The 26,147-nt window shown below is 39.0% G+C and overlaps 1 protein-coding gene and 1 long non-coding RNA gene across 4 annotated transcripts in view; both read right to left on the bottom strand.

Annotated features, from left to right (window-relative positions):
- Positions 1-3,077: 3,077 nt before the first annotated feature.
- LOC139122659 (sphingomyelin synthase-related protein 1-like) lies at positions 3,078-16,452 on the bottom strand. Of its 3 annotated transcripts, XM_070688259.1 has the most exons (6): positions 15,906-16,452; positions 15,518-15,607; positions 11,221-11,836; positions 7,602-7,719; positions 7,160-7,310; positions 3,078-6,626 (listed from the first exon to the last, which is right to left on the bottom strand). In XM_070688259.1, the coding sequence occupies exons 3-6, from the start codon at positions 11,610-11,612 to the stop codon at positions 6,322-6,324; spliced, it is 966 nt and encodes a 321-aa protein (XP_070544360.1). In that variant the 5' UTR covers positions 11,613-11,836; positions 15,518-15,607; positions 15,906-16,452; the 3' UTR covers positions 3,078-6,321. The 3 variants fall into 3 exon arrangements, with proteins under 3 accessions (XP_070544360.1, XP_070544359.1, XP_070544358.1); XM_070688258.1 differs by lacking the exons at positions 15,518-15,607; positions 15,906-16,452 and adding an exon at positions 15,089-15,191; XM_070688257.1 differs by lacking the exons at positions 15,518-15,607; positions 15,906-16,452 and having other exon boundaries at positions 11,221-11,890.
- Positions 16,453-19,305: 2,853 nt separating this feature from the next.
- LOC139122666 (uncharacterized) overlaps positions 19,306-26,147 on the bottom strand; it is a 28,417-nt gene continuing 21,575 nt past the window's right edge. The window contains exon 6 of the long non-coding RNA XR_011549513.1: positions 19,306-22,859. This is a non-coding gene — a long non-coding RNA (uncharacterized lncRNA). The remainder of the gene's footprint in view (positions 22,860-26,147) is intronic.

Below are 26,147 nucleotides of genomic sequence, written 5' to 3'. Positions count from 1 at the left end.
TGCTAAGCGTTTTATAATTGCTTTCTATAGTTTAAGTGAATTATATCATTTTTATTTTATTTCTAACGACGCCATTTTAACGTCAGTTTCCAAGAAAACGAGCGTGGTGACCCCCATTTTTTATTTCATTTTTGCACTTGCACAACTTCCAAGAATATTTGTGCAAAGTTTCAAGAAAATGACACCACAACCTAATTTTGACGTAATTCGTAGTACTTCACCTTAAGAGGGGCACAGGTGGGAGGGGGCCATCACAAGATTACGCCTGTCGTGTACATCTGTGAATCTCAGGCAGATCAGTAGCCACAGAAACGTAAGTGAAGGTAAATGCCATGATAGAGAAGAGATATGCCTTTATTATACAGAATACTACTGGCCTGTCACTTGAAGATGTCGCATTCTAGACCAATGAAAATCTGAAAATACAATGTATGTTTGTTTGAAATAACAGCACACACTCTACCCGGACTAACTCTTTCCCCGGGCGAGTACATTTAAGGGACCGTTCAGGTTTTACGGCCGCGGGGGCAAAACAAGGGGGTCACTTTAATTTTGGAATCCAAAAAAGGTCATCCTTTTTAGAATCACTTAGAGGGGTCACTACAGAACTGGCGCATGCCACGCAGGGGTTTCATTAAGAGCCGGCAGCCGGCGAAATTGACCGGTTACTCTCACGATTTCGCCGGCTACTTTTTCGGAAATTTGAACTCTTTCATAGCTAAAATACTTTTTACCTTCTGAAATGATACGGACAAGTTTCACAAGCTGTGTAATCAATTTTTTCCATGGCTTTTATGTGAAACAAAATTTAGAAGACGAGCGACTACTACGATCGCCTTGTACTACGATGCAGCCACAGGCCCTCCTTAGCTGGTTAGTCTGCTAAGTAGATCGATTTTCGGCTCGATTTATCGATCCCGTAGTCGATATGCCCGCCACTGCAACCTAAATACTCACAAGGTGTGCAACACAATCACTCAAAAAACACACCACCCGATTTGTCTACTGGCCGTGCGCTCACACAAAACATTCAGAACTACACTCCCATATACCTAGTTGGATCACAAATTTAAGCATCTCCTCGAAAATCACTCTGATGAACGTGTTACTCGCGTCATCTTGAAGAAACCGGCCGTGTTTTGAGATCAAGCGGGGTGAAATGCAGCCTGCAGAACGATTCTACCATATGATGTAATTTTTTCCTCTGCTGATTTGCTAATCAACGGCCAAAACAAAGGTCAATGCAAGACGTCACTGGTGAAGTACAGTTGAACCAATCAGCAGTGGAAAAAATTACCTCATATGATCTCAAAACACGGCCGTATAAAAGTTCTTCGTCTACAGATTTCCATACCAAACATCAGGGTTCTTAATTTTAAACATAACATTAAACATTAATGAAAAGTTTCTCACTGTGCTTAAAGCCGCACTTTTCAATCCAAGGTTCTCGCATTAGTGGCCTTCTCCTCCCAGTGAAACATTTGGCCAGTATGATGTTTTGATTTCTATAACATTGATTACACAAACTGATCTCAACCTCTTGTCACATTTCGCTAATCGTGCAAACAGAGTTTATACAAGCGTTTGATTGACGGTCGGTTCAAATCGCCAAACGCTTGAATTTTCTAAACAACTGTCTTCCAGTCGCCTAAGACTTTGAACATAACCACAGAGTTCGATCGGCAGCAACTTCGCGCTGACCGCTTGGCAGTCTGTCGGTGTTTTTGCGGCCGGAGGAAACTAAAACGTGGCATTTTCTGGAGTGTGTGCCCGCGTGTTGCCTATTTGGCGTCCGCTTACGGAATGAACACCGCCATAGCTTCGCGTTCTTTTAAAGGGAGGCTCCGCTTTTAAAATATGAGTGTTTCATCCAAGGATGGCATCAACAAGGGGGATTTTCCCCCTTTACCAGAAAATTTCGGGGACATTTCACCAGTTCATGTGTTCTACTTGTTCCTCTAAGGTGTAACTGGTACCATTTCATTGGGAGGGGAGTGGTCCCCCTTGACAAGTAAATTGGGGGTGCCAACATTTCATCAGAGGGGGAATCCCCTATCCCCCTGTCTAGATGTAACACTGTATAATATCATCTACATACCAAATTTATATCATTAATAATAGTGAATTATTATAGTTTACTTCCTAAAAGCATAGAGGCTCTAAAGACTTCAGTTTTCTATGTTCAAAAATCGTCAACATTACCACATTTTATCATTTTTTAACTATGAATTATCATATTTAGGACTAATCTCCCAGGAAAATGGCTTTTATGATATGACAATAAATTGCCCTGGAACACTGCTGACAATTCTCCTGAAAATACTAGAAATTCAAGTGATTGTAAGCTGTAAAAAGTGAATTGTAGCTCATTTTTCAGGGTTTCCTCCCCCCCCCCCCCCCCCCCCACGACCGCTTTGTTGTCATGGCAGCTGCAAGCCGCCTATTTTTCCGTTCTGGCCCCTACTTCAAAACTTAATGAAAGCCCTGCATGCCACTTACCGAAAATTGTCCCCTGCTCAGTACAGTGCGTAAGTCAATCTGAATCATTAAACTGTAGTGACAGACAGGCTTGCTTTAATGTGCTTCAGGTTCAACTCATGTCATGACGATTCAAACAGACAAATCAGTACAGTCACTGTGAAAAAGCTAAGCCTGTCCTGTCGACCATTTCACTTTTTCAGATTGTATTTTTTTCACATCGCAACTTTATAAATGATTTATTTTCAATGCAAGGGCGATAATGGTATTATGACATTGTCGATCTGCAATGTGTGTTGCTTCAATAGAAAGTATATCTGCATGCTTTAACATACAAAAACTGAAGCAGTATTATGGTTAATATGTAAAGGTAGTTCATGATTTATTTCTAGGTTTTTAGTATTCTGTTCATAGTCGATTAATATTTTCTTGAGGGTCATATTTTTTCGCCTGTGAAAGGGGTCACCATTTTTTGGTCCCGGATGAAGGGGGTCTATCTACTTTTGAAAGCCAATGACATGAACTTGCCCCCCCCCCTCTCCTGCCGTAAAAACTAACCGGTCCCTAAGTATAATTCTCTATAAAAAGTACATACACCGTTTTGACAGAAAAACATATTTATTAGACGTTTGAAAAACCAAGAAATACGTTCTTGTCCTCATCGGTCGCTCTTAGATCTCGCTACACTTGCAATGGAGGAGTAATTCATAAACTCAGGTAGTTATAGTAATGTAGGTTATTGTTTGCTTCCCTGTATTTAATTGTGGTTTCGCCATCTCCATACATAAGGTTACCACAATGTCTTTGTACTAACTTGCTCCTACCTGGCCATCATCACTACCTCTCATCGGATCGTATCTGCCTACATAAGAGACAGCGAATCTTCAAGATTGACGTCATCAGCCTATTTTCTCAAAGCCGTGTGGACATATACACTCAAAAATGAAGGTATGCTAATCTTAATGGCGACCTAGTCTCTCAGAAAAGATAGTAATCATAAAACTCTGACACGAAAACGTCCTGCTGATGTAAAACATTCTATGTGAACTGATAGCAACTTTACAAAAGCATCCGAAGGATAACATAGAAATCACGTGACTGGAAAGGCCACTGAAGGTTGACGGATTTTGACGGCAAAACATCTAGTAGGCTTCGGAGTACATGCTTAGTGTTCTCTCAGTGAAATGAAAGTAAAATTTCATATTTGACAGGAAGCAACAGATATGATGCTGATTTTAAAAGTACATTGATGAGGATAAAATTACATTGATCCTACTGATAAGGATGTGTCTACAAATTCTCACATGTAGGCCTTGGTCAAACTACAGCAGAGATGTGTGTTTTCCGGTAAAAATCTTCTAGGCATTTATGTAGAAAGTTCGTTTGCTCTTTACGAAAACATTCCAGAATCACTTCTGTGCGCTAATTTTTGTTACCATTTTTTGAAAAAAAGGTGATTTCTCTTTTCGAACGTTAGTCAGCCGACGCCTTTTGATTTTGACGTTACTAAATTTAGATCGCGTCGGATCATTGAAATGATGTGTAATTTTTTTTTTACCTAATGTATATAACCTATTGAATTGCATTAAGAGGGTAGTTCAGGCAACCGAAAACACACAAATATGTGCGTTTGACCTAGTACCGTGAAATGAATGTCGATAATATTTGAAGGCAAAAAACTAAGCAATATTGCCGGGAAAAATCGCTGATTTACAGAAAGAACATTGTGATTCATATATCCTGAAGAAAGACTAGTTCTAGACTTTGTGATCGACTCGTTACTTATCAACATATGAAATAATTTTGTTTCTTGTAATATTCCTTTGAAGGTTTTCTTGACTATATTTCGAGTACAAGTACAAACGGGTAATTATACCTTATTTTGACTTTTCAAGAGCTACAAAGAGTGCAAAGGAAACGAAATCAATACCAATGATGTAGTTAATAAGTTCGACCGCCTATCCTTGTGTACTGGAGAAATGGTACGAGAAACACGCAATCTTTTAGCATACCAATATAAATCATAACTTTTCAAGTTGTGTAGACTTGGTTATATCTGATTGAGTTGTCATATAAACTTATTAAATAATCCTGAAAATGCAGACGGCCACCATCAGCCGTCAAAGCAAGTCGTGCCCGAACGGAGTGACAATCTTGTGCCGAGATGATACGTGGTATTTTAATGTAGCAATTCTTGTCTGCTTGTAATCTTTCTTTCGACTTATATTTCAGTTATGTTGATTGTACTTTCGCAAGTCTGGACTTATGGGGGACCACTTCCACGCAAAACCGCCAGTGTAACCTATGTGCAACTTTTTTTACCAAAACAAGTAAATTGAGAACTGATTTGAACGTAAGCACTTAATTGAACCCCGACTAATACAAATTATACTGCTTTACATTAACATCATTTAAATCTACACTTTGTAAAATGCTCTCGTTATAAATCCACAAAAAAAATATCTATATTCCTAAAATCAAAATAACTGTATGAAAGAGTTATGCTCAATATTATTTACTACGAAATAGCACACGGTCATGTCGAAGTGAAAACTAGATTAGACCTCATTTAGAGTCTTCATATCGGTCTGCAAATCAGTGACATCAAAAGAAGTTTTGCTCGCCCTCAAATTCATTTTGACGGTGATTTTGCAATCAAAAGTGTGGAGAGTATTTATAGCACGTTTCATAGCAATAAACTCGAAGCTGTCCCCATGAGTTGTCCGATTTTTATCCCCATGGTCCAATCTGTGCTGCAGGAAAAATATCAAAATACTAGGGGTCTGTTCGGATGAGATGCCTGTCAAGGTGTTCATTAGAGAGATATATTTCCATTCCCCAATGACCCTGAGGTACACTCGCATATTTACGAATCTTCTACGACGCGCACTGTGCTAATCTAGTCAAACAAAATCTTGGCATGAAGAAAACTGCTCCACCATTTTCATACTGTGAAGAATATAAGCCGACACGGTAAAGAAATTACTCGTAGAGCTTAAAAAAGAGTTTACAGTTCGACCATAGACATTTCTACGGTCTATGTTCGACAATATTCACTGACAAAAATTGATCCATTTTTATATAATGAGTTCAAGTAAATGGTAACATCTCAACTATTTGATGTTGTGTTGGCGGGTAAAGCGTGAAATCAGGACAACAAAAGCCTCTTAATGTAACTGACTTACCCTTCGAGTGCCAAAGTCAGTGTTTGTTGTCTTCATAAAATATCACAGTCACTTTTGTCATATTTTTCCCCAAAATTTTGATCAAAAACTGTAGCAAATGAAAAGTGATGTTCAATTGTACCAAAATTATCAAAAACTGACAGAAAAAATCATAAAAATTGGTAAAATGTTGAACTAAAACTTTGGCGGGAAAAATCAGAACACTCAAAGGGTTACATGTAGCAGACTGTAGAGAAAACGCTTCTCTAGCCTAGGGTCTATGATGTGACCCAGTCTTGAATATAGAAGCCGTGTATTTTGTTGTTTGAATTGTCATAGAGTTACAAGACTCTTCCAACTAATGACATCGCTAGAAACCGTTGTGGGTGAGAATGTTCGCGTCGGCTAGACTCCATGTGATGGTGTCATGGTAACCGCCTCACGGTCTTGAAGGTTCCATGAACATGTAAACTACTGGAGCGAAGTCGCAATATTTCAAAGGTAAAATTGAAGGTAGTGCATGAAATTCAGCGTTGAATACGCCAGCATTCAGGCGGAAATTTTAGTTGTAAACTTGACCTGCGGTCCCTCCAAGGACCGTGCATGAGCCAACTGCCACACAGTGTCAAAATCTTCGCTTTGGAATCGATTATTCATTTGTCGTTCTGCGCCATTGAAGTCAGAAGAGTTGTACAATTCTGTGTGGTCGCGGGAACGGCCATTCAAACTCATTGGGGACAAAACCATACGCGTTTGACTCCAAAAAGTGTAACATTGGAAACCACATTTTGGTCCACTTGAAGCGTTTCCGGATGGATCGACTGCTGGCAAAGGAATGGTAGTGGACAAACACACTGTAGGTGATGTAGAAACCGAGAACCACGTCAACTGTGTAATGCCCATGCGAGGCCAGGACACATATCATGCCGGAAAAACATAACACCCACGAAAGTACCTGCAGTGCGTAAAGCTTCTTGGGAGTATCTGAAAAGAGGGATTGATATGGGGCGTTAGAATTTTACACTTGAATTTTGTCATTGCAGTGTAACTGACTTGTTATCAAAATTTGATTAGAAGTCATAAATAATTTGAGAGCTCCTGATGCAAGAGGCATAAAAAAAAGAATTAATCGGAACTGACGTCATCATTGTGTCGACGGTTTAGTAGTAGGACAGTTTTGCAAACAAATTACCCCATTAATTTACTAATTTATCTTAAGTTGCCCGAACTAATAAGCTACGCATAATTTCCATCTAAAAATATTGAGGCTTGGTTCGTTGCAGCGGCAACCCAATTACCTTATGTAAATTTTAACAGAGCCAAACAATTTTCGTAGTTGGAGAAGTAGTTGAGGATTCCTTTTTGTTGCATGCATGCATGTATATATATATATATATATATATATATATATATATATATATATATATATATATATATATATATATATATATATATATATATATATATATATATATACATTATGTGTGTGCGCGCCGTAATTACTTGAATATACTTACATTCTGTAATAAAGAAAGCCATATTTGTCATCATCATGGCATGGCCACTGAAGATATATGCACCACAAAGTCGACCACCGGTCGAGGTAAGACCCAGCTTAACAAAAGTCATGAAGGCTAGCTTCAATCTCTCTTGAACCGTATATTCATGCTGAAAAGACAAATGACAAAGAAGCGGTCGGCGAAATCTCGCGACGAAGGGCCGTAGATATGGCATAAATCTGATTTGTCGGAGTGTTTGTAGTCTAAAGGCTCAGTAGAAGCTGCAGAAGGGCTAGTTAATTCACTTTGGTTATACTAGGTTAGTGAGTACATAGAATAATAGCTCTACGTTTGGATGATACTGATCTGAGCCTTTGCTCGGAATGGAGCAACCGTGAACTTGAAGTTGTCATGGCCCGGGGCCAAGTTTGATGCGCAAGAAAATTTGTTTCATTCTTACCTCATGTGTACATGGTATCCCCTGGCCACACTCTGGCAGTGACGTCACACCGATTGTCACATCTCGCAACAGATAGAGGGTGCCAACCATGCACAGAAATCGCCTAATTATAATCATTCTGTGTGAAAGTGAACAAAAAATTCAATTTAAGTTTCTGTTTGTCTTTAGTTATTACATGCATGTTGAATGATAATACCAACATCATTCACACAATTTGTCTTTGACGTTTTCATTTTATATTCATTTCTTAGTGTTCACAATTTTTGTTATTATAACAGCTGCTCGGAATTTTTTTCAAACCCGTAACCGAACAATACATCGCTATCGAAAGAGATCCCAACCCTTTGATAGCTGAGATTACGTCGCTAAAAATATAGTACGATGCGAACTAGTGTGACGTCACAAACGTCAAAAACCTGTTCCGCTTTTTTTGCAAAACGTCGAGGTTTACAGTTCGAAATCGGATCGTCGTCCTCTTAATGCTACATGGGAAAAACACAAAAGAATGTCTCTTGGACATGCCCTGTCGAAAAGTCCGATTTGTAAACTCAGATGTATAAAAGTTTCGTATTTTTTATTATATTTCCAAGGTCTGTACGACCAAATGTACAGCGCCGAACTTAGTTTAAAGTCCAAATTTCCCTAGATTTTAATATACTGGAAAAAAAATCTTAGGGTCGATAGGTTAGAAATAGAGTAAGTAAGATTTCAGGATAGACGATAATACATTTATTGACACCATAATGATAATATGGCGGCTATATCTTTTGATAGTTTTACTGTTTGTTCGTGACATTCGGCGAAATAGTATACCTGTCAGCTTCTTTTGTCGCCCGTCCATTCCTTACGTTTATATACGCGAGATGACGGTGACGATGTCGAAATGACGACGACAAGTGTGAGGCGCAGCGTAATAAGCGCGGACAGCCTGGATACTACATTTACAGCGAGTGTCAATGGAGGTCAACCAAAATCCGAAAAAAATCATACACATTGGTTGATCGACAACGGGAAGAGACAGATGACATAATGAGTGCATTTTTACGATACTTTTGTCGGTGCTTGCAAAAAAAGCGATAAAATAAAACGATAGATCGTTTATTTCATTCCTTTCGAGCACTTTGGCTATAATATCTTAATTAGCATAATTTAAGGAACACATTTATGCAAACTCCGTGTCGTGTTTTTATTGAGTAGGTGAGGTATGCAGTGATCACGTGAGCTATTGTCAGAGCCTGTAGCTTCGGTAAGATCGAGTAGGACAAATACAAATGGGAACTGACAAAGCCAAAGAAATCAAGTCACATTATTCAATGTCAAATGATTTTGAAATATTATTCTCATAAAATATCATTATTTGACATGGTGCCGCGTACCCGGAGCACCTAGATTCTACGCTTTGACCTTTATACAGGCATTCGAAAATGCCAGAATTGTTCAGTCGCCCTGACAAAAATATGCGTTACACGAAGGCCGAGAGGCAGTGTGTTCATCTGCGCCGGTGGAAATGGAATTTGATGTCACACCCTCGTGCTGATTAGGCCTACATAATCCTATTTGCTAGGAGATACAATAGTTGCCCTAGAATATTGTTGAGGTTAAATCGGTAAAGGCATGTCGCACGTGATGACGTTGACACAGTATCAAAGCGCAGTATCAATTCGCACGACAAATAGAAGTAAAACATACGCTTTGCGTCATCTTGATCAATTTAATCACAAATTCTGATATTCAGCTGTTATCTATCTCAACTGTGATACCAAACAGTTTATATTTATCCGCTGCAATATCCTGTTTTTTTCAAGGAACGAGAATTGCTGATGTCACCCTAACATTTTACACATTGACATGACAGGTTGACGTGATACAATGGCAATATTGGCAGTTCTCCGGCGTTATCATAGTGTAGTTTCTGATAATATTTGAGGCCTAGGCTACGGCAACTAAAGGCTGTGTATCATATGACTGATAAAAATGCAACTTTTCAGCTTTTAACTTCAAGTAGAGACTTCGTGATATTCTTGGATATCATTTATTCAACGCGTCACAAGGATCGATATGCCTTTAACCTCGCTATCTCAATATACTATAGGTAGTACAAGTACTCGCATTTCAAAGAAAACCGTCCATGTCTGTTCATTTCCCTCTCTAATCCCCTTCATTAATTTGTTCTACCAATCACCGACACGAAATACTTGGTCAGGACGATAAGACCCCCCTCCCCGTTGGGGACTAGGGAGGGCAGTTAACAGATATGGAGTTTTCTTTGAAATACTATACTGAGATAGCGAGATTAAAGTAAAAGGCACACACACGACACGGATAAGACCTGTACGTGCATTTACTTATCATAGCTCCTAGACGAATAGCGCCTGCAATACCATGTGATGCCACTGGCCTCTTATTGCTGCGAGGTCATAGGTCAACTCCAGAACCGGAGCTCCGCGGGAAAAATGTTGAAAGCCAACTCGCAATTCATTGTCTCCAGCGTTTGACTCTTTAATACGTTTTGAGATCTGTGACATCGCCGTTATCATAAGAAATAAAATTAAATGCAAATCTGAGATTGCTCAGTGTTTCAGCGAATATGTTTTCATTTAAAACCATATTCTGCTTTATTATTGAGTCATGCGCCTGTCGTGTCATACTAGTAATGGTCGATCTCAGGTCAAGCAACGTTTGTCCTGTGGGCTAAGCCTCTCCATTGTAACGCTGGTGCCCCATGGAATACAGTCAAATTGTTCCCTCTATAACACCATGGACGTAAAAAGACGTGCCCCAACCATTTGAACCGTAAACAAGGTCAACAGAACACTCTACTGGAACGTGACACATTTTATGGCTCCCAAGATACTGAATATTAAATATTTCGACCTTTATACAGAAAATAAATACTGTCTTTGATATGTTCAGACTTATCTATCAGCAAAAGTAGTAATGGTGGAATTCAGCCTTGACAGTTATTTTCACATCATTTGCGAATTCATCCTCCCTCCCTGACTGTGCGTTAGGTGACGCGTGACGCTTGTATGTAAATGAAAGAGAGGCGGGGGTAATTAAATCGTAACATGGCGAAACACAGAAAACCCAGGAGCACCGTTTGACCTGCTTCCTTTGCAGGCCTACGAAGATAATTTAATACTTGTAACATCTTTAATGTGGAAGGACTGTGATATTATAGTGTTTTGAAAGGGACGGCAAATATGGGACCAACCACATGAGTGGTACTGTGTACCACTCATGAGTACTGTGTCTGACGTCACAGGTTAGTCCCTGGTCAATATTACCTATCACTATGACAAACAAAAAGTGTTGCCATGCTTACGTAATCAAAGTGGTGGCGGTGTGATGACTCATGTTTCAACGTTGAGTTTACAATGAACCATGAACCTATCACAGCCCCCCTTTGCTTTTGACTACAAAGAACACCAGCAACTCCATGTTTACCGGTAAAGCAAACGGTCGTAGCATTTGCGATGATTACATGAGATAATGTTGCGGTGAAAAGCATACTGTAAGATGTACAACTTGACGTCACATAACAATTGACTGGGAAGCCAGTGGAAAAATTCCCACTCAATGACCATTTACACAGTCATCCACAGTGAGTTATCCTTACCTGTGTTTGTGTAAAACAGAAACAATAACGAGGGTTGCGCCAAGAATAACCAAAATCACTTCTGATGCCGTTCCGGCCAGCGGACTCAGCGGAACGTTGTCCAGAATGATATCAGGCAGTGGCGGGTATTTCTCGGGGTCTGGTAAACGGTCATGGACGATGGATTCAATGAAAGTGGTTACGAATACGGCAAAAAGAAAGTAAATAAAGCTGGCAAAGGTTTTCCACGGCTCTGTTTCAAATCCAGGTCGGCTTGCTGCTGTAGATCCATCCATATGAACGCTATAATCATCCTTGGAAAACGTACTCTCGTTGTCTTCTGATTCCATCGTTATCAGAGAAACAGTTTCCTCCTTACGCGGCCGACCTTCAGAATTACAACTGTTGGTCATGTTCAACTCTGAAGAGAGACTTCGCCCGAGATTAGCTTGGTACTTCACTTCCGTATGAGTTAATGGTTTCTTTTGAGACGGCCGCCTCTCGGCTTTCCTCCGTATATGGGGTTCCTCGCTGCCCGTATAGCCTGCGAATGCTTCGTTCGGCTAGTTGACTGTGAGCTGTCTGGTCAACCGACACTTCAAACTACGCCCTTTTGATTACGTCACAACCGCTTGACCTGTGAAAGATTCAACAATGACCGTTTAATTTGTATTCTTTCTCGTCCACTGATTTCAAGCACACTTCCAAAGATACCGTGGTCAGTGAAGCTCCTCCATGCAAATATAACGTTTTTCGGGCGCTAGTCTTATGCAATGAGCGATGAACAATACCCGGTCCTTCAGTTGAGAATCTGTTATCGATCTAAAGAAACGTGCATGAATCATGGTTGCGTCTTTTCAAACGTATTGCACATAAAGAAAAGCACCCTTTTTCTCAGTGACAATTGAAGAAAAACTGTCAGTGGAAAACACCCTGCATATTGTCCAGTCCAAATTATTCGGCCTTCATTCGCACTCTCTCATGAGCAACAAAAATAGTGACCTTGTATTCGTATCTTTTACTGGTCCAGGAACTGTAATTTTGGCCATAGCTCGTTGTTTCTTACTATAAATGAATAAATACACACATCGACCAAGATGTTTAGAATTTCCTATACAAATTACTTACAGAACCTCATCACCCTGTCAAGGCCAAACATGTTACTGCAGCGAAACATTTACGATTTTCATGTGATTGAATTGCCTTTCAGCGTCGCATATGTTTTTTTTTGTTTGGTTTTTTTTCTGGAAGGTTTCAAGGAGTATCTGTCGTGAATCAGCAATTAGCGGAAAGTCAGAAACATGTCATGAAGCGCAGCGATGGCATCTGCCTTGTTTCAAATACAATTCCTTTTAAATAATATTCAAATTCATTGAAAGCCGCTGTATGCCAGTTAGAGTCGCCTTATTTGTAGTCGACGAGTATAGCGTAAGCCTGCAGCCTGTTCAAAATCTTCAGTTTCTTTAGTGCATTGGGGGACAGTGATGTGAGGCAAACCTCACAGGGTTTACTGAAATAAAAGAAAATCTCTGCTGAAATACACGAGGGTCTGGTAACACGTTTATATGGAAGACAGCATGTCGACAGTTCTAACACAAAGATATTCCGTCATTCTATATGTCGAATCATCTATAATATATTGTAATTTAAATGCGATGACGTAACACTTTGTTGATAAATATATAAAACATCGTTTTCATTGTGCAAAATATATAAGCTATTGACATCCCGCTGCTGAAAACAACGCCCTGTCTCGGTGTAAAGTTAATTCTTGTTGCGATGACTACGATTTAAATGGACAAATACCTGTGATCGAGATCAGTATATGCACAAAAGTAGCTGTTAATAGGACCGCATGCCTCCACTCCATGGAGCATGGATGTAAAAAATGATGGGAGGCAGCATTACGGGGATGGTTAGAGGTGGGGTCATCTCGAGATCTGCCCTCTGCCCAAGGTATGACCCCCATCTCAAACGACGGCCCGCCATGAGCAGCGCCAACCTCAGGTTTCGCACCACAGTTGCCTGTTTTCGAAAATTCCGCTCTGCGCCTACGCGCCCAATAGATATATGTGTGTATATACGCATGAGAAGAACAGGCGTACACACACACAGACACACACACACACACACACACACACACACACACACACACACACGTCCTTGGGGCATGTAGATACAGAGCGGAATTTTAGAAAACAGGCAACTGTGGTTGGCGCTCATGGCAAGTGCACGAAAGGTTCATTCAGGTACTAACGCTATATGACTCACTGTACCGTGATTACGGAGGGAAGGGGTTGAAACACGGGTCATTATTTTAGTACTAAGGTTATTATTTCGACTGTTAATAACAACAAATAGAGCTGAATTCTGTAAATGTTGACAGAGAGATAGCTAACATTTACAACATTTGATCTGTGGCCAGGCCTGTTCAGTCAGAATCGTGATTAATAGCACTCGCCCATGTACAACCCAGCTACTGGTCTAAAGCCCAGACAAAATAGTTACAGCATATGCTGATATGTGGTGCAAGTAAACTTACAGGGACAAAGTCGGCCACTTTTCATGAATTTTGTTTGATGCAAGATACTACTTGTATTGCTTGACATGTTGAAAGATACTGAATGAATGGGTGAATATATATATTCGACCCCGGTTTTAGACACGATCAGTGAAACAGTCGTGAAAATGAACTTAATGGTCAGGACTATTAATTAATCCTAGCGATGGTTTCATGTGTCGTGTGTAAAACCGGGGTCGAATATATGCATGGTTACCCATTCATTCAGTATCTTTCAACATGTCAAACAATATAAGTAGTATCTTGTATCATACAAAATTCATGAAAAATGGCCGACCTTGTCCCCTTAAGGATGCAAGAGGTACAATGTATAAGGTACGGACGACAATGTAACCAGTGTATCTATGTCTAGTTGGGCATAATGAAACTTTAATCATCATTGTCCATTTCAATGCAACAGTCTTCGTATATCGATTTAAAAAAGAAACCTAATTGAAATAAATTGACAAACAAATAGCTCTGCAACATAAAAATGCCTTGAACAGAAATACCATTATCTCGGGAAGATTTAATTGTATTTTATTAAATTTAAGTACAACATATAGGCATTGTATTTTAAAATTTTGAACTTTTCTAAATTTATTTGTTATTTCGAACCATCAATAATCCATTCAAAGACAAGTCGTCGTGTCGTGTTGTAGCCAACCCCTAAATGGGACTTTAATTAGGTTTTTATGACCTTACCTTCGTCTCTGTCTTTTATGTATGTCTATGTTTTCAGTATGTATGCATGCATATACATGTGTAGATGAATGGTTGGGGCGAACGTATCTATGCATGTATTTATCTATAATTTATTTATCTGTATTATCTAACCGTATCTATCTGATTTGAAAATTACCACCATTTTAGCTTCAAATCAAATACTGGCCGTTCGTTTATGCGAAGTTCAATGTTTTTAATCATAGAATACGTTGGGGAGATTCGTCACATTCAACTGAGTCCGCGAGGGACTATCTGGGCGATGAAACATAAGAGATTGCCTTTTTAGGTCAGCGTTGCCTTCAGTGGGATTTATAGCACCACTCAAGAATAACGAATGTGAACTTCCTATACAGTACGACGCATGCAGAACTCGCTGCATTTATAAAACGCTCTGTTCTGACTGTTACGACCCAGGCGGTTAGGCTATAGCTACATGCCTTGGACAAGCTTTTGGTGACGATACACCTTTAGTTACTAAAATAACATCAAATTTACAAATACTTGACTCCTTGATTTCGTTACAATGCTTTTAACTGTTTGGAAATTTGCTGCTGTTTGTGATTTGTACTGCAGCATTAATGGCCCGGTAAAGTTTGAACTGACCCATTAAAAATGATCTCAAATACATGTGACTATCGGGTGACTCTGAACTCAATGTCCTAGTCGGACTGTGCACATTGAGCGTTCTAGAGCTGATAAAGTTTCTTGAACTTTTCGATGATAATACTACAGCCGTCATATACTATGTAGAGCATGGTAGCCTTGCGTGTGTCAATCTCTTCGGCAGCAGTGTACGCAATTAAAATGTGCTAATCATTGATCACGATGCCTCGAGTTTTCAACGATGTTACATGCCATTCTGTCAAAAGTCACAAGCTGTTTGGTGTATTGACCGAACATCATGGACACGATTTCAAGTTTTGAGGCATAACACTGATAACAGCTTCTCCCGCCGTATGACGTATTCTGTATCAGCGAGCGAGGTCAGTCAGGAAGGTGCAGTTTGTTTAGTCATGTTCCGTGTGAACTTACCTCTTTACCAGCCCTGTTGATATGTTATCGCATTGCTTAGTTACAAGACTGATGACCCCCACTGCACTGTCCTTTGTACGGGTGCGACAACTGCAAATCAAAATACACGACACATTTGAAGTCTTTGAAAATTCCAATTCTGAATCTTTCGAAGAATAAATAGGAACACGTATTTAAATTGGTTCAAACTTCCATGTAATTCAAAATTGATGAACTTATATGGCGAACATTTCCGGTAAAGTGAGTCACATCGATCGCCACATCTGAACAATTCCGCACATCAGTTCAATGCTATGTTGGATCTATCGATGTGATGGATAATATTTGACGGTCGAAGAAAAATGCCCTGTGTCACTGTAATTTCAAAGCAAACAAATCGATCACTTACATTGGATGGTCCTTTTTATTGGCCAACAGCAACGGTCTGCGTGTCAAAATATTGAAGCAACACTAGCGTGCACCCACAGCCATGGTTCCTTCATGTGTGACATGGATGGTATGTAGTCATATCTGATACGTGTGTGACGTAGGCAACGAAGAGGATACGATCGCCGGGCGGCGTCTAAACAGACTTCGTGTAATAGGCAGCTATGTTGTAAATGATATGCCCGATTCGAAAGTTGCTACAGAGGGGGCGACGTTTTGAGTATAGTGTGACGTAAAATAATACGACAGAGTCGGAAATCGACAGAACTTCACGTTACTGTTGTGAGAAGTTCGTCTCTGTCGCTATAAAACGCTGGCGTCACCATGACATACACAGAGGATCTCTATCCACTTCTGTTCTAGGACGACCTTTGGAGTCGACCACGTGACAATAGCTACCTCCCGTTCATCGATCATTGTCAGAGATTTGTCAATGATTATAGTTTGATACAGATATACTATGAAAACATATATATTTCAAGAGCGTCACTTCAGTCAGTTCTTGTGCCCATCAGATACAAAGTTGCACTGAGCTTGCATGCCGGTGATCGATCACCGTCAAATGTTGCCCCAATCCCAACATCTTTTTAGCGAAGTCTGACTACTATATCATGACATGGTGGTAAAAGGGTTTAGACACAATTTTATCAGTGGAGGTCGATTGTTAATGATATTTTACTCCACAACGATCAGGCCAAATAAGCTTATAGAAAATGTGTGCTTCCGGTCAACCGACAAACCCAAGAAAAAACCGCTGGCCCTAGACATTTTTTCGCATCTAAAACATCGAGTAAATTCTCTATGTTTTATAGTATTAAGTAAAAAATTTAAAAAAAAGATGTTCCTCCGACTACCAAGATTAATTTTCGGAGGCATGATACCGAAAAAACGTATTTTTTTGTATGGCCTCGTTATGATTGCATAATTTGTGAGTATTTCTCCAATTTGTGTTCCTCTTGACAGACTTGAGATGACTACATACCATTTTGAGCAAGAATATAACAGACTGAATGAAAGAATGTAACGCAGGTCAAACATTTTACATGGACTTTAAAAAATCACGCGAATTTGAAACTGAAATTGTATACATACGAGAGACTTTCAAAACTAAAAGCATACTACTGTTGTTGTTTTGAGTCGATGGCTCATATTCACCTCATTTTACACGTTGTTGATTTTCGTTTGCTTTCTGATATCAGGAGGAACTGAAACACCGTTCGAAATCAAGGCTTAATTCACTTCAAGACGCGATCAGTGCCTATGACATCCTCGCTAATATACCTTTTCCCGGTTATTCCATAATGCACTGCTTGTGGCTGTGTCAAACACAGTATACACACTCAAAACAAAATCATACTGATTTTGTGCTTGACAACGGATTGTTAAGCTTATACAAGAATGACACAGCCTTGCATTGCCAAAAAATTTCTCGTACAAATTTCATCCATCGGCGATGAAAATGTAGGTCAGGGTTTAACCAACGATAGTGTTCTATGAGTAACATACTCGGCATATTTACCAAATAGTTCTTTACCAGGTTCCATGATGCAGTGCGAGCCAGGGTATACAAAGCGTACGTTACGCATAGAACTTTTTAACCGTAGGGTACACGCAGGGTACGTTACTCATAGAACTCTATGGCAGATTACACCCTCACCTATATTTTCGTCGCTGATGGTAAGAAAACACACAGGGCATTGCCATTATTAGACATTCAAATCTGTGTCATTCTCTAACAATCCGTTGTACAACACGAATAAGTATATTTTCGTTGTTTTTTGAGTGTACATACGGTGTTATTCTCGCGAACCAGAGCATAATTCCGCTCGGTTGACCTTCGCAAAAATCAAGCATATAGCCACTGAATAGCGTTGATCGAGATTTCAGTTTGTTACTAATTAAAGCTGAACGCGCGCGACATCGGACATAAATTCGGACAAAACTTTTTGTTGCATGCGCGGCTCCTTTTGCAGCTTGTAGTCTGCGCCATAAATTCATACGAATAAGTGAATTTTAGTATTCATTGTAACACTAGCCGGTTTTGTTTTCGTCATTTATGCGGATTTTGCTGACAAATATTTATTTATGCATATTAATGAGAGAAAAATGACGTCATTTGCGATCAGCGCTATTGCATTGTGGGATAACCGGGAAAAGGTCTATACGGTTAAAAACTTTTATGAGTAACGAATGTACATTTTGTATACCCTAGCGCGCACTGCATCATGGAACCGGTAAAAGAGCTATTGAGCAGCAAACCAGAGAAACCGCTAGAACACGATTGGAACAAATTTAGGATAATTCGATATTCATATTTTCAAATTTCTCATAAATGTTATGTGCCCTATAGTTGAATGTTGCAATATTACAAATTACTCATAAAACAAGTGTATAACTTAAAAAGAAAAGCAGATGAGCTTACATTTTCAGATTAAACAGACATTACTTCACCATCAAATTATCCCAAATTAGTTCCAATCGTGTTCTAGTTTCGAATTACCAACATGTAGTAAATGTCAGTAAATGGCTCATTGACTGTTTGTCTCGTCGAGCAATGAACGTAGGATAAAGAAAAGTCGGGCCGACCACCTCTCTCAGCGAAAATGAAAGTGAATTATCCAGTCTACTCATACACAAAAAGCATACACACTCATATATATACACATAATTTTATATATATATATTATATATATATATATATATATATATAATACGGCAGTCCGTCACGGAATTTAATACACACATACACATAATTATATATATGGCCATCGAGATATAACGGCCATTGTACCACATCGTCCACATCGAAATTCTAAGCAGCAACATTGTTCTCAGTATGCGCCGGTTTACCAATTTTGCACACAAGTATATATATATATATATATATATATATATATATATATATATATATATATATATATATATATATATATATATATATATATATATATAGGCCCTATATTATTTTACAACGCATAACAGACACAGTGGGCAGTCCGTCACGGAATTTAATACAGTACCAGATAGACACTTATCTGTTCATAAGTACACTAATATAATATTTGTCTGGAAATGATAAAATAGAAATATAGTGAACAGTAACATGTATATTAAGGCTTTAGTTGATAAATCCTTTTCTAGTAGATACAAATATGTCTCTTTCTGCCTTCTGTGTCTATTGTGACCGTACACTGAGTTCAAAATAGTTTTCCTTAACATGAAACTGCCGACTTCTGTGCAAAATTGCTAAACCGGCGCCTATACTGAGAACAATTTTGTCGCTCAAAATTTCGATGTTGGAAGATAAGGTACAGTCACCGTTATATCTCAATGACCATGCATCATACAGATAAAAAAACAACTTTGAAGTTCAAATATTGTTGCGAAATGCAACACTTTACTGCATGAAAACAACGCTTGCTCACATTTCATCTTTGTGTTCAGCCTCGGTCAATAGCAGTTCGAAAACCGCCTAGTTTATCAGTGCGTAAGGAAAACAATACCAACGAAACACCAAAACAGGTTACCAAATTTTGTAAGGAGCTTTTAGGCCTTTCAGACCTAAATATCTATATGTATGTAGCTCTGGTAAGTTACCAGAAAGTTAGGCCTGAAAGGGAGGCAGGGGTCGTACCGTCTGTGGCTGTGAGTATGGGACCCATACGACGGGTCTATTGCTATGAACAACATATCCCAACATCCTTTGTGCATATCCCAAATTTTAAAAATGGCGGCTGTGCCGAAACTGGTGACGACGGCCGAAGCAGCTTCATGTAAACGAAGGGATGCAACCAAAGTTATTTGGCAAAGTCTTGCAGTGATTGGAAAGCTACAAAACTGGTGAACTATGAACATGCATCAAATGCTAAATTAGTTCACATTTGCTCGACATTCATCGCCAATCGATGTGAACAGGCAATGTTTATCAACAAGAAGGTCGCGCAGCCGCAGAGGGGATGACCCCTCCCTTTAAGGGAAAGTACATGGGAGGGAAGAAGTTAGAATCTGTTGGACAAATAGACAATTGTTAAACCGATAAATGTGCGTGTCTCACTTCGAAACGAGAAATCGACAAAGAAATTTTTCAAATTTTTCATAACGGCACAAATACCATGGAAATCGCAAGCGGGCAAAAAAACATAATCTTGTAAATAATGAAGGAAAACACATAAATTGGAGAAAAAAGTTTAAAACACACATAGAGTAAGCGAAATACAGTGAATCAATTTTCGTGATTAACACGCCATTACATCTTGGCTTTTAACAGTATGGAAACTGACTGTTAGCACACTTTACCTAATATAAACTCTGAACAAAACATCTACGTACATTGCTTACCCTATGATATCCCTAAAAGTTATTCTCAAGTACTTTGTCTAAGAGGTTCGTGTATATGGTTTAATACATAGGGAAATGCAAGTAATATGCCGTGGTCACGTCGGCTTGATAAATCGATTGGTCAAATAATCTTTGTGAGAGAATCTGAAAATAGTAGGACTTGCTCAAAGTCCAAAGGGCTTACAAAATAAATGTCTTAACAGGGTAAATTTGAGGAATAAACTTCAGAAAACTTTATGGCGTAGATTATAGTGTGGTCGGGAAACCCGCTTGGCGAGCCAGTACGCCTGAGCATCCAAAAATGAAAGCTTATAAAACAGACATATGCAAGCAATTAACGGGGCGTCTGGTCTAGCAAACGATTTAGACAGATAATGTCCTTCCATTTTTGTCATATGTGAACATTTTGTACAGTGACTGCAATCATTTTCGAACACCTCTCAACATGTATATAACTTTCCTCATCTGAACTGAACATTGCCTTGCAGGGGGTACGCCTTTTTTACTAGGATTGCGGAATGTCCCTCACAAACGTTAATTCACCATCGTGTACAGTGATTAATTTTGATCTCAAGGACCTTTTTGCACATTTTGCACAGTTTGTTTATTTGACGAACCTGCATATTTATACTGCCATGCTCTGTTTGCATCAGGCCTGAACACGTGATATCATATCTACGATTGAGCAAATATCATTGCATACATCAACTATCTATCGCTGTAAATTCGTAAATGTGATCAGATATACCTCAAATCGGTATCACAAGGCAAGAAGTGTAAAGTTTTTAGAAAAGTAATTTAAATCGATACCAAAACATGGTATCAGAGACATGAAATATAAAAATTTCGCTTGTACTGTCACTGTAAGAAACACACCGCTATATATATAAACAATAAAATTTCGTTTTTGAATACGTTTTCTGTGTTCAGAAGTGACAATTAGTTTTATCTTTTAAAATGACACAACATTATATATTTATTTGTTTCGTGGAAATGTTTATGAAGCGTGTATTAAAACTGTAAAACATGCTTTAAAAGTACAATACAAGTGTCTTGAAACGATTCACTGCTTTTAAGAAGGTACAAACAAAGAAAAATAGATTCTTTTGTTTACATTTGATATTAATCATTGTAAAAACCATTTAGCCAATCAATTATCATTAAAAGTACCACTTATCTCAGCCGTTTACGTAGCAAAATACGTATATGGAATTGAACTTACATTGTTAGCGATAATGCTACAGATTTCTTTTCCCTCTCATTTTAATACCTTGTAGAAAACAATAAATTTACAAACACATTAATCCAGTGTGCCGTCCATTGACGTTTTGGAGAAGGGACGCTGATATAATTGCGGATATAAACATGAAATATTACATCAAGATAGAAGTTTGTGACATCCAGTTATAAGTTTGTGACAACCATATAAAAGATCGATGACCATCCTGAATAAGCTTATTGACTTTATAGTAAATCGAATTCTAACATACATTAATGAATTGTAATTTACCGGACAGTACCATTCGGCCTAGCGGTGGATCTTTGATACTGCAAATCTCTGAGGGATGGAGCAGTTGATTTCGGGAAAGGGAGGACAAAATAGAATCTGACGGATGCACACGTCGATTTCTGGAAAAGGTGGGGGCGAAAATCTTTGCATGTCAGCATCCTACCCACCCCTCCCAAGATCCATTGTATGTATCATAGTGGTAATATTTGGTTTTCATCCTACCCGTAGATTTCCAAGGATGAACACTTGCAATTACAGCGATTATCTGGTCGTGTGTGCCAAAGAGAAGGTCGGCAATGGCAGGATAAAAAAGTTGTTGATACCTCAAAAATAGCTGTCATTGTGAATACAGACTCTGACAATCGGAAAATGTCTATTCAATATAAAATATTTGCCATTAATGTCAATTGAAATCCTTTAAAAAATTAGGAAGTCGGAGGCACTTGAAGCGTCAGATAGTCGTTTGTTCAAAGGATGGAGCTGCTAAAGGTAAATCTTTTCTGATATTATCCCTCGATTTTTGAGGAATGTTTTTAAGAAAAAAATTATAAATCTGAAACTCACAAAATAAACGTTTCTTTCTTCTCCCAATTTTGTGAGATTGATGTCACCTGCTGAACCGTATGTAACACAAAACACTCGGCTGACTCCATTTTCTTAGGAACACAGGCAGAAGGTCTTTGGTTCGTAGTAGACCATGGCGATGCTCTTGTTCCTTGAATCAGTCTCGTCACAGTTTTAACTTACCGCATGGATAGCTGATGTACTGAATTATAGTTGATCTTACTGTAGCCCAGTCGTACTCATTGTAAATGACGCAATTGAAATGATCGCGGTCGGCCTCCAGGTAGTTCATCAGCGGGAAGAACAGACGAAAGACGGCATACTTCCCGCGCAAAGACGGATTTTCCACCAAGAGTTCGTGGAGGGTGAAACACAACGGTGCCAAGGCCATACTGACGGCCACGTCCATGGTGTAGTGAAAGAAGGAGGCTAACAGACTGAAGATCCCTACAAAGGAGACTATCCAACACACAGGGTGGAGAAGGTGACCAATGTTTCGAGAATCTGAAAACAGAAGTATCATACCTCGATATTAGTATATCCGGTAGAACCTGTGAATAACTTGATGTGAGTGCCTATACCTCGATGCCTAAGCCTTGGTTAGAAAATGGAAGCAGTGGAAATGAATGAGCTATCTATTTTATGTGTCTCGAACATTCACTGCGATGGCAACTGATAGATTATTATTGTTACTTGTTTCAAAGAAGTGGAGTGTCCATGAGATAACATGGGGCCAAGGGTCACAGAAGTTCGTTGGACTTTCCATGTCATAATCTAAGACTGAAGTTGTTTACTATATACTAATACAAAGGTAATATGGTTCAGACATATTTAAACATACTGTTATGTGAAAATTGGTCAAAGGTCAGCCCTAAAATCTATAACAAATTATGGCCTATTTGTGGTACATGGCTACTAGGAACCAAATCGCTAGGCCTTTCCTATAGAATCAGATACGCACAAAATAAAAATGGGTGCAAAAAAACTTAAGATATTGTACTGTCTCATTGGCACATATTAAACCTGACCTTCTGCTGGGAAATACTCTTAAACATATGTTTTGTCCGTTACACTGAAAATCAAATTTTGGCCAATAGTTAAAACCAATAATATCAGTAGGTTTAGTTTTAATATGCACACTGTACATATACTTTTCCGTAGATCCGGTAAGAGTATTTACCTCAGTGAACACACTTTTCACCTAACTTAGCCATAATGCATGTACGTACATGTCAATTGTTGCTTTTTGCCTAACTGCGCTAGTAATTTAGTAAAAGTGTGTATAAAAATCAATTAAAAATGGTTACCACAAAGTGAAAATTTCTGACTCCACTTTAACTCGAGGAACACACATAACAATCATTACAGAGGTCAAATGAGAGATACTGAGGCCAAGTTAAAATATAAATTGCGACGAACATCCTTAGAAAGTTATTTTAAAATAATTCAATGAATAAATCTTCAAGAGATATTTTAGTACCCATCACACAAAGTTACTGAAAGGTTTTTGAGACGTCTCCGTCTACAGCTGACGGCACACATCAGACGCCATACTTTATGCGAAAAGCCATGGCATTAGTCCGTCGCGTTGGACCTTTGGTCCACGGACTGAAATAGGTAAATGGGAAGGGCTTGTTAGGTGAAATGCGAGCTACATGCGTCAAAATACCAAGCTAGCCACTGAAACAACGTTAACATACAGCGCCCCCAACGGACAAGTCATAGTTGACGTTTCAATGCACATCCTTGTAGTCATGTATTACGCCGTAATAATGGGCCATTGGCTGGTAAACGCGACAAAAAAGTAAAACAAATATCATTATACTTCTACATTTATGATGTCTAAGAACATGTCTAAGAACATCTCTTTTTCCATGCAATGTCAAGAATAAAAACTTCGTCCGAGATACTTCCCTTCGCGTTACTTGCAGGCTACTGGGGCCGCACAAAATAGAGCCAACAAATAGGATAGACATGAGTTTACATTCTGAAAGAGTATGTTATGATCGTTTGTTGTTATTCATGCACTCGAAAATTAATTTGCGTCGGGTGTCGTACCTCCGCCAACCAATCAGCGAGGAGAACAATTGTTGTCGCCGACGCCTTTCAGCAGATATGTAGAAACTTGTGCATCGAATTGGAATACGCCAGACCAACTGATTCATCTGCTCAGGAGGTCACATTCAAATTAACCTTCCTAGGCAGTTGTACTCGCTTGCCATCACATCTGCCGAAAGACGTCGACAGGAACCTCTGTTATGTTCTCTTAGCTGATTGGTTGGCGGAGACTTTGCCCCTAACGTCTTCCTGTCCTGGAATGTATGAGCAGCAGTAGATTTCAAGAGCGAGTGAAGAAATGATAAGACGTAATTTTTTTTTTTAAATGAAGCTACTTCGATGATTTTTCTGAAGTCTGTATTATTTCTATGTTGCGTTTGCTGATGGTGTTATTTCTTCTCTTCAAGCTAACTCATACAGAAATTATTGCAACATCACAAATGAAAAACGATAGATTGAACAACGGGAACTATCGCTGATACATATTGATGTTCTCTTACGAAATGTCCATTCTTGTCCGGAAAGAATAATATATGGCCTATTTCTAATGACTGTAAATCTATTTATATATAGCATTATGACATCATTGAAAGTTTTGTTATCTCAGTTAACATTATGCCAAATAAAAATGTTTCCGGTAACCCTACCGACCCTAGAATCCACCGATCTTAGAATTTTTTCGCATTTTCAAACGATTTCGAGGAAATTCTCTAAACTTTACCCTATTTTATGAGTCTCGGACAACAAAAAGATAAAAAAATGCCATCCGACCTACCAAGCCTAATTTTCGAAGGCATGTTACCCCTCCCGTCCCCTTCCGCCATTTTTATTGGCCTTAATAAAATAATATTTCATCATTTCTGTAAAATACTATATTTGTTTCTATAAAAAGCAGTGATTAAAACACCAAAGTTTTACAAATATTCGACGTAAACAACATTGTATCATACTTGTACTTTTTAAGACAGGGTTACTTGTAAACAGGTCGTCCAACTTCGAAAGACTTGCGATCTGTATAGCGCCACCAACGATAGAACAGTGAACGTCTCGTTTAGAGACTGACATGCAAAACAAAATTTTTCGAAATGAAGACTGGTCTGATTTGCAGTCTGAATGCTGCTCGATACTGTCGATAAAGCGAAGACCTTGATTTTGATATAGTGCATTTTACTTCCACTTCTGTCTTTGACAAAAACACATCTCAACAATATGCTACTGATGGAATTCAGCACTGGGCACCTCACAACCCTGCGTCCATGCGCTATGCACTGTTTTTATTATTTTCGAGAACGATGTGCATTTTCCAGTTTCTGACATCGTTATACTACTCCGAAGAACGGACACGCGGCTTTGAATATGAGCGGTTTACCCCAGTTCAAAATTTCCCTACATTGCAATGGCTAGGCAACACGCTACTTAGTCTGACGAACACTCAAGAACGAGTTGGCATGATATCAGTGATGCTTAGCTCACAAGATTTTCGAAATAGTCATAAGATAAGTGTACAATGCCTGTAAGAGAAGACTACGCCCTAGGAATGAACATAGCGATAGTAAACACAGTCGTCTTCAGCACTTGGCCATATTTCGCCACACAGCATTTTGTAGCCGTAGTTTGTAGTCTAACAACAATACCTCGGTGAGAGTCAGTTGCCACCATCAAATCCGAATTTTGTACATCCACAGAATCTAGGGTCTATGGTACATCTCATTAACATCCTAAGTTTGTGTCGCA

This window comes from Ptychodera flava, chromosome 22, assembly GCF_041260155.1.
Source record: "Ptychodera flava strain L36383 chromosome 22, AS_Pfla_20210202, whole genome shotgun sequence".
Taxonomy (NCBI): Eukaryota; Metazoa; Hemichordata; class Enteropneusta; family Ptychoderidae; genus Ptychodera; species Ptychodera flava.
This window is presented reverse-complemented; position numbering and strand designations above follow the sequence as displayed.